Source organism: Mesitornis unicolor, unplaced genomic scaffold, assembly GCF_000695765.1.
Source record: "Mesitornis unicolor isolate BGI_N332 unplaced genomic scaffold, ASM69576v1 scaffold38702, whole genome shotgun sequence".
In the NCBI taxonomy this organism is placed as follows: domain Eukaryota; kingdom Metazoa; phylum Chordata; class Aves; order Mesitornithiformes; family Mesitornithidae; genus Mesitornis; species Mesitornis unicolor.
In genome coordinates, this window is record NW_010167805.1 from 1,903 (window position 1) to 11,244 (window position 9,342).

Consider the following 9,342-nt stretch of genomic DNA (forward strand, 5'->3'; position numbering starts at 1 on the left):
GGGAGTCACACTCTGCGTAGCTGGGTCATGAACAAGATGCAGTGAGAAGCAGAGGAAAAGAACCTGTTCAAGGTAACCCCTGTGGCTGAAGCAGGGGCTTTGGGCACAGCAGCAAACCGCTTGGCTCAGCTGGACTGAGGAAGCTGCATTTTGACACATGGATGTCAAAAAAACCTGAAAACATGAACTGTGTTCCTTGGGCATCGGGGTCTGTGGGTGTTTCAAGGCAAGGATGACCGAATTGTCTTGTTTGCTAGTGGAGGGATAATAAATGGTTAATAAATAATTCAGTGGGAGCTTCTGGGACCAACTGGTTTTTCTGTAGAAGGAATCGATTTAGGAACTCCCCACATGGAAGGGGCTTCCTTCACTCTGCTGAGCTGCAAGGTACCAGGTCACGCTGCACAGCCCCTCACACTGAGCTCACCACAGGGCTTTTCTGCTCTGGAGTTTCGCAGACTGCCTCTCAGCTGTAAAATAACAACAGTGCAGTTCAGCCCTAGGGAAGGAGAGGTGTTTGCAGTGAAATTATCAGTCCCAAATACCAGGTAGATCAGACAGGGAAAAATCTTTGTCACCCTTGTAATTAATCAGGAGCAGTAGCGAGGGAAACAGAGAAAGCCTTGCACAGAGAGGGTTAATACGAGAGCTGTTTATTACTATGACTTTTCCTAAATCAGGCAGATGCTCCTAGGCCGAGTTAATGGAAACAAGATGTGTTTTGGGGATAGAGGTCCAGGATTCACGTGGTTTTGTTATCTGCAGCTGCAGACAGCTGTGTATCTGACTGTCCCTCTCCCATCATGGCCCCTTGGTGAACTCTGCAGAGCACAGGAAACACCGTTCAGTACTTTTCGTCCTCAGAGTCACTGGCATCCCTTGTCCTCGCCACAGTTTTTTGGGCTTTCTCTGCAGTCGGTGCCTTTTTTGTGGCGAGAAAGAAACACAGTTATTAATGTAGTGCTTTGCTATCACAGAATGACTGGGACTAAATTCCTGGATTCCATTTCCAGTCTTACGATGGCTTTGGTAAGCAAACTTGGGTCTCTACATTAAATTCAAATGTAGTTTATTTAATGCCTAATGATGTCTCCCACTGCAGAGGGGAGCTGTGACACTCAGATAATGAGGCCAACAGAAATCAGAGGCATCAGAGTGCCCGCCCCAGTGAGAAACACCAGCCCAGCCTCTAAAGCAAGCACAGGACACCAGGCTCCCCATTGAGCCCAGAAGGCAGGAACCATCAGCTGCTTCTTTACTTTTAAGTTCAAAGGAGTTGTTTTCCTTTGAAGTTCTAATTAACCCAAAGAGATGGCCTAGGCAGAACTGTGAATCACCTATGATAAAACACTTTCATCCCATTACATCACCTCTGAATGTCCTTCTGAAAAGTTTAACCTGTGAACAATAAGCATCTTGCAGATATTTTTAACACACAGGGGGGTTTCTTAAGAACTACTTTGTATTTCCCTTTAAAAAAATTATTTAGACTTACTACTATCTAATAAATGTGTTCAGACATTGTTAGAATTACGCTTATTCTGTGCCAGCTTCTAAGCTTCACCTGACTACAGGCAAGTTCTGCTTTACAGATTATATTTAGGGGTACTGAATTTTAGTATAAAAAGCCTGAACACAGCCAGGGTGGATCTTAGACACTTTGTAGAACCATTAAGTGCAATAACTCCCTTACTGTGGTACCATTTCGGCTTTTGGTATAACTGTGGAACAGGAGTAAGGACAGAAGTACACACACACACAAAATAATCCAGGAAAGCCTTTGATCTCCTGGCTGCAGTGGGAAGCTGCAACTCCCACATTCCAGAAGGGAAATGTTCATTACCCTGATGGCAATCTCTGGGCTTTCTAAAGTGCAAAGCCCTGTTACGCACCGTCCTGTGTCTCTGGTGTTCCCTCTGGTGGTTACTTTCACCTTTACACTTCGTGGAGAGAAGCTCAGCGCTGCATAAACCTCACAAGCAGGACTTAAGTGAGAAAACTAAAGGACTTCCCCGAGCAATGGCTGTAAACTATGGATTGATGTGTTCTCACAGGCTGGATCTGAACAGCTTGCTCCTGCTGTGCAAAACCTGCAGCACCAAGAGATTCTAGCAGGACCACGAGTCTTTCCCTGCAGCAGTGAGACTCCTAACAGAGCAGAAAAGAATTTCTCAGACCTGCTCAGTGGGTACATCCACCCTTGTGTATTCATCCTCTTTTACTTCCCGGGCACCTCTTATCTCCCTCTGAGGATCTCTGGTTTTATAGACACGTTCTTCTGCAAGGAGAAGAAAAAAGGGGGTCCAGTGGGTATTGCAGACAGCCATGGCCTGGTCTTGCTGAGCTACAGAAAGGTCCTCACATGTGCCCAGACAAGGAGAGAAAAGCAGCAGAAATATAGAAGTTACTGGATGTATCACTGCTTGTTTTCAGCAGCTATTTTGTCCTTTAGCATCACAGTTGTCCTCCACACTTACAGCCGGGTCCTTTACCTTGCTGCACGCTCCGGTTGCTCCTTCTGTTTTGTCCTGCACGGACAGGTTTAGTGTGGAAAATGGGCTCTTCCTCTTTGGGGCGAGATTTCCTGGCTTGAACCTGTGGAAAAGCAGCTGGGATCTTCTCTTTCTCTGCAGCTCCTGTGGTCTGCACCCTGCGACTGTCCAGCTGAAAGTATCCACCACGCACTTCTGCCAGGCCTTCTTGATAAAGCAGTTTATAAAGCAAGAGAAGATTTGCAGGGTAATCTACTCTAAAGACTGCAACTTTCCCCTGTGACCCTTGATTCTGACTGGTATGGAGCTATAGCATTGCATTCTCTGGGGTTTGAAGTTGATATTACAAGTGAAGCAGATACAGGGAGCACACAGAACACCTTTTGCAGTCACTGCTACCTGTTGAGGTGGTTCAGCACGAGCAGGGTCACCGGCTCTGTCCTGGGAGGTGGCATTGAGTTTCCCAAACTGAAAACAAAATAATAAAATGAAAAGGATATTTTAAAAGGAGATAGCACAGGCAGCACAGATACATTTAGACAACCCCAGCTGCTCTGTCTGTACTCTCTACTGGGCATTTTACCCACACAGAGAGCAGGAAAGAGACCCTCGCTCCAGAATGAATTCTCCCAGCCCATCAGCCAAAAAGAAGGGGTAAGCGAGGCCACCTTTAGGCAGGGAGATTTAATACAAGTGGGATCTGGCCACGTTGCTGTCTCAAGCTGTTCTGCATTGGAAATGATGCCACACAAGGATGTTGTAGCCGGACGGAGAGGTGCCTGCACAACAGCAACCGCCATCGTTGCACACTCCAGCACCAGCTGAGCCACCTACCCTCCTGCCGTGCGTTTTGTGCTTGCTCTTTGGGTGGTTCCTGTAACAAAACAGCTGCAGATTCTCAGCATCAGGCAGAAGTCAGCTCTAGAGGACACCATCTCCCCGTTTCCCATAAAAGAGGGCCCCTGGAGGTGTTTTATTTTCCTCAGCGCAGGTAGAGCGCAGTCCTCAAGTTCAACGCCCAACCTAATGGGGAGCTGCTGCTCTCTGCTTGATGAACACTTGACAGAGAAACAACCACACCACTGGCTTTCTCTGGGGCTGAACTCAGGGGCCAACCCTTACACCAAAAGCTCTGAAAACACATTATTTCTTCCTAAACTTCCAAGCCCTGAAGCACTGAACAGGAGGGCTGCAGAAAGGATGGCTGTAGCTGACGATCACCACGGAGGGGATTCTTTAAACCACTCAGCCACAGTCTACGTACCACAGCATCCTGCACACAGAATCCTGGGGCACCAGCAGCTCGAAGTAAGGCAGTTTTTTGTACCCTTCATTTCCCACTGCCACACAGAAGTCGCCATCCACCAGCTGCTCTGCACCAGACACCTGGGTCCCGTCCAGCCTGCAGAGCCTGGAGGAAGAGAGACAGCAAAGGCTTCAGACCCTGCACAACCCCTCAGCATGGAAACAGTTGAATAAGTGCAAGGTGGTAAACTGGACCAAGGCAAGGACAGAGGATCAGTTATTTGTAGTATTACTCCGAGGAAGTAAGCAGAAATATTACATCCAGACATCAGCAAGATGCAGTAGATCTCAGCTTTCTCCTAGGGTGTCAGTAAATAGGTGGAGGAGGAGGTAGGCTGTATTTATTTGTTGGGGAAAAGCCTCTCCCTCCGGACAAAAATACTCCCTTTTTATGCTGTGCTTTACTGTTTGCTTATTGCTTTTTCACCAGACATCAGCCTTCCTCACAGAGCACCCAGGATGTGGGGGTTTTCTCTGATTTAAAGATGGGAAAACCTGAAAAGCAAATGGGTTTTGCAAAAGCAGACTGGAAGTCTGAACTCCCAGTCCCCTGTGCTAATCAGAGCTGCCTGAGTCCTGGATGTAAGGGAAGGTGAACCAGCAGGGCCTTATCTGGACACCCACTTGTTAACGGCTCCGCTGCGCAGGTTGGCTTTCTCCGACAGCCTGGCCAGGAGTGCTTCCCACTGCAGCGGGGTGCTCCTGGGGAGCAGCAGTTGGAAAGGAGGGCTCAGCAAATCCCCGTTGCGGAAAACGCTGCAGGAGAAACAACCCAGAGCACAGAATTATTCCTGCAGCTGTGGAAGACGGGATGTAAAAGCCAGACACTGGTGTGCTGGGACAACATTTACAACAGGTACTTCTGGTAGAGGCTGGGAATTGGCCCTGTGGGGGGAGCATTCTCAGGATCTCACAGAGAAATTCCCTCCTCCAGCCTCCGAAAAGATTCCCAGAGACCCTCCAAGGAGAAAGCACTTACTGGATGGTGCGGGGCAGCTGGGCGGGCTTCTGCCATCGCGCCAAGGCGTTCGACTGCCGGGGAGCTGGGGTGCGGAACTGGAGAGCGAGGTCAGTGCAGGAGAACAGCCACAGCCCTGCCACAGAGCTTCCCTTTCCTCCACGGGGAGCTGCCTGCCCTGCACACCCAGGCCCTGCCCTCACTGCTGCTACGCGGGGTTTGTTGTCAGCAACACCAGGGCTGGGGAAGCTCTTCACGTAGCTGAGCACGTTCCACAATTGCAGCGAACCCGAGCACAGAGCTTTCCCCTGCACCGCTAAGGGGGATGAAGGCACACAGCAGCACCCCCCTGCGCTGTCTCACCTCCTCCTGATTCTTGGGACACTTTTGCCTGATCCTGGGCACCTCGCAGTCTTAAATCTCAACTTGGGTTTCACCAGCGCCAGCCCCAACGTCGCTCAGCTCAGGGACTCACCTGCAGACCCTCACTGTTCCTCGTCCCACGGAGCCCCTTCCTTCCACGGTGTAAATAGCTGTGAAAACAAGACAGACACTGCCCCGTACCAACTGGGCACGGCTGACTAAAGAGCAGTGAGGAAACAACCGACTGCTCTGCCCTGGAGCATCCAGGTGTGGGGTCATTCATTTGGGTCATTTCTGAAACCATTCTCCAGGTGCTTCAACCCCTGCTCTCCCACAGCTTCAGCCTCAGTTAAAGTCTGCTACATTTAAGAAATTCCCAGCCAAATAGAGACCATTTCAGATCCCTGCTAAAGACACCCAGAAGATTTTATTCCTTGGTGTTATTCACTGCTCAAGGCTCCAAGGGCTGACCGGTGTTAATGCAGCCTGGACCACCTCCCACACCGAGGAGCCAAATTCACCTGGCACACACACACACACACACACATCCCTTCAAGAGTCAAGCGATGCCACAAAAACTCCTTTAACCCTCTGTATTTCAGGATGAACCAGAAGAGCTCTCCTTTGAGGATTAGAAAACAAAAATCCTTCATCAAACCAAAGCAAAAGTGGCACGGAGATGCGACGTGACTGCCAGCTCTGCCAAGGAAGCGGGCGGCAGAGCCTCCTCACGCCACAAAACGAGGTGCAAGGGGGGCAGAGCAGCACCGAGCACAACACCCTGGAGAGCACACACCTCCTCCCACGTTTTCCTCTGAGAGTCACATAACCTTATCAGGAATATTTGCATTTTCCATGCTATCTGGATATATATTCAGTAGGAAAAATGTATTGATCCATCTGGTTTTTGTTTGGTTTCTACCCCTTATCTGTTTTCTCCGATCACATCCCAATACAGAGGTGATGTGGAGCTGCTCACCAAACCCAGATGCCAAACGTGCGTTTACTCACTTGAGCTTTTTGAACTTTTCGAAGCCCGCGGCCACGTACTGGCACCCGTCCTGCAGCTCGCCCAGCTCAGCCACGCGGCGGCCGTGCCTGGGCGTGTAGAGGTTCCTCACAGCCAAGGGGGCACGGATGTTCTTGGTCACCTCATTCAGAAACGCCTCGAAGGTCAGGAACCGCCGCTGGTTCACTACAAACTTCCTCCCGGGAAAGAAGGGGTCGCCGTTGCGATACACCACCACGTTTTTGGCTGGAGGAGCCAGAGCTAAGCCACGGGAGCTCATCCTCCAGGGGTTGAGCAGCCCCACTGACCGCAGAGGTGAACAGACAGACGTGGGGAGCAGAGGAGAGCTCTGGCCAAGCCTAAACCCTCCCAAACAGCCGCCTTCGCCGTCCCTTCCCAGCGCAGCCTGGCGTGGCTGCCTGTCTCCATGGACACAGCCCCAGCAGGAGGAAGCTGTGAGCCATCAACCAACCTGCTGAGCACCTTTCTAACTGAGAAACAGGAACCACGCAGCTCTTTGATCCTCAAAAGCCAAGCACTGTGAGCTCCCTCACCAGCCACCGTGGCCACCAGGCCCAGATTACCCAGCCTGGAGGTACAGCAAGTGCCAGTGTCTTTATTGCAGCAGCCCCCATCCCATCCAGAGCAGCCCCTTCCAGAAGCTGTCACCCCCTCCACGCCATCGCTTGCTCCCTGCATGAGAACAGCCAGGGGTTTCTGTCCTGTGTGTACTGGACAAACAGCCCCGTGCCAGCAGACATGCTCCCTTTGCACTGAACAGGTTGCCATGGGTCCAAGAAGGCCATGGACTCACTTGGTTCTGCCCAGGAGAAGCCAGGCAGGAAGAGAGAGGTTCAGAGCTGAGCTTCAGGAAAGCTTTTTATTGATTAAAAAATTTGGCATCATCAGGAACAGACGGATCCATCTGCCACATGGCAAGAGAGAGCGTTCAGTCGGCAGGAACAAGAGTCAGGTTCACAGTGGGGAATCTACTGGGGAACCACAGCACCACATAGAAAGTCCCTTTCTGAGGGACCTCAAATGCCCTGAACTAGAAAGCACCAAACCCCAGGAGTCCTTACTCGCTCCTCAAGCTGCAGTCCTGGTGACTCTGCCACAGGTATCACCACAGCCAGAGATGCGCAGGTCGGGAACCAAACCTCATCTCCCAAAGGTCACTGCTCCCATCAGCTGCACAGGGAAGTCAGGGAACTCTCCTCCAAACCTAATACTTCAACGAGGTGTTCCCCACGAGCGCTTGAAGATCCCAGGCACTGCAGAGCCGTGACGTGCAGAGCCCTCCCACACACACAGCACAGACACGGGTCACACACAGCTCAGTGGAGCAGAGCTGGAGCTGAAGGTTCAGAGCAGCTCCTGCCCTCAGGCATTTCAGTTCCAGCGCAGCAACCGGCCGGTCAGAAAGCACCTTCTGTACGTGGCAGCCTTCCCAGCCTCCCCGAGGACCCTCAGCCAACAGAAACGGGGCCCTTGTGGAAGGCGGCCTCACTGGGACTCCCTCCAGGACGCACAACAACCTCCCTGGCTTCACAGTGATGTTTAATCCCTGCTTTGACCAAATGTTTGCATTGAAAAGAAAGAAAAGGCTTTCTCGCCACGTTTGTCTGAAGTGGAAAACGTCAACCCCCAGAGCTGGAGCTCCCCCAAGCCGCTGCTGTCCGTGAGGTCACGTCACGACTGCGGTGCTGCAGCTCCACGGCTGCTCCACACCAAAACGGTGCCCCATGTGCTCGGGAATGCCCTCCTATGGGTCAGGAGTCCCCAGCCTCTGTTTCAGCATCAAGTACTGCAAAAGAAAGGAAACCAAGTGTTAATGATTCAACCCCAGAGACCGACAAGTAGGAAAGCACCCACCCTTGCAGATCAGCCAGCAAAATCACTGCACCGTCACACCCCCCACGCGCTGTGCAGACACGATGGTTACCAAAGCAGCAATGTCCCTTGAGCAGGCCAGGAGCAAAGCCCCTAACCAGAGCTCCTGTTTCCCTTCATCATCCCTTTATATTTGACCCCAGAGAAGGAACAGAAAGGGCACTGCCAGCACCTGATCCAGTCCTGGGGTACCTGAGCCATCACGGTTCAACCCCAGTCCCACCGCAGGCGGCGTGGCCCTGGCTGCAGGCAGGCACCGCTCTCACCCCTTGGAAGAGGTGGGCTCAGGCCCTTACGTTTTTACGGCTGGTGATGGCTTGTTGCAACCACAGCAGCTCCATGACCAAGTGATTTCTGTAGGCCTGGAGCTCAGATCGTGTTCGAGGAAGCTCCTTTATGTCCTCCAGGGGAATTTCTGCCAAAAAAAAGAGAACAACAACCTACTATTACAACAAAGATTCAGACTGCACGCGCTGTCTCTGCCGCACTGAGCCGTTATAACCTCTCCAAGATATTCTCAAGGGTTTGGTTCTGCAAGGACCTCCTGTGCTCAACCCCAGGTCACTCAGACCACGCAGGAGAGCGCACACTGTGCCTCTGCTCCCATCTCTTACCCAGGAAGGCTTCGAGGGACTCTGCCTCCAGGACAGAGCGCGGGTTGCTGTCGTTCTGCCAGCCCTCGCTCTCTGCTGGGGCACTGCACCCCTCTTCAGTGGCATCGGTCCTGAGATTTTGGGGGCTTGCTGCATCGCCTTCACCCGCGGAGCTCACTTCTTTCTCACTTTGCAGCTGGGCTGTGGGCTTCACATCACTGCAGCCCCAGTCCCGTTCTGCTTCGGAGGCGTCCAGCTCCTCCTGGGGTTTTTCTGCGCTGGCCTTGGCGCTCGGTGCAGCCTCCCCTGGACCCGAACGCTTCCCTTGCGTCAGCTCCTACAGCAGCAACACGAGAGGGGTTGAAATAGAAGGAAAGGGAAACGTAAAGATCTGCAAGGTGGCTCTGTCCCACTCCTGCCACAACACCGACATGCTCTGGTTTGAACCACTGTGAACTTTTGAAAGGGTTTTCCTCCTGAAAGTGGTAAAAACATTTGAAAGCGGTGCTCAGACACCACAGGAGGGTCTGGCCGTTCGGTACGACTGGGTGAGGTGGGTGCTCAGGGACAACACCCACAGAGGTCGGGCGTTTGACTTGAGACAGCTTCACACAAAACCCTCAGTTGGGATCTCAGGAGCACAAATCAGGGCAAATTTTTAATACTGAATAGTTTTAAATTTGGGAGAATTAAAGGTTCCTGGGACTACGCTGCAAAAGTACCCTCTGC

General features: G+C 51.9%; 3 protein-coding genes across 3 annotated transcripts in view; 1 reads left to right on the top strand and 2 right to left on the bottom strand.

Moving 5' to 3' along the window:
• Nucleotides 1-2,065, top strand: part of TMEM234 (transmembrane protein 234) — a gene marked incomplete at its 5' end in the record, with an annotated part of 3,329 nt that extends 1,264 nt beyond the window's left edge. Inside the window, one exon of the mRNA XM_010178821.1 lies at nt 2,055-2,065. Within this exon, the coding sequence (XP_010177123.1) occupies nt 2,055-2,065 (11 nt within the window). The remainder of the gene's footprint in view (nt 1-2,054) is intronic.
• A 106-nt stretch (nt 2,066-2,171) lies between these two features.
• On the bottom strand, nt 2,172-6,407 carry DCDC2B (doublecortin domain containing 2B). Its single transcript, XM_010178822.1, has 8 exons — nt 6,130-6,407; nt 5,231-5,288; nt 4,777-4,853; nt 4,422-4,553; nt 3,757-3,903; nt 3,327-3,366; nt 2,493-2,595; nt 2,172-2,278 (listed from the first exon to the last, which is right to left on the bottom strand). Exons 1-8 carry the CDS (start codon nt 6,405-6,407, stop codon nt 2,172-2,174), a joined length of 942 nt encoding a protein of 313 aa, XP_010177124.1.
• Nucleotides 6,408-7,892: 1,485 nt separating this feature from the next.
• IQCC (IQ motif containing C) lies at nt 7,893-8,950 on the bottom strand (the record flags this gene model as incomplete). The annotated part of the gene is made up of 3 exons (XM_010178823.1): nt 7,893-7,934; nt 8,317-8,435; nt 8,635-8,950. Coding segments are annotated over 3 exons (477 nt in total), but the record flags the coding sequence as incomplete, so codon positions are not given.
• Between the last annotated feature and the right edge of the window lie 392 nt (nt 8,951-9,342).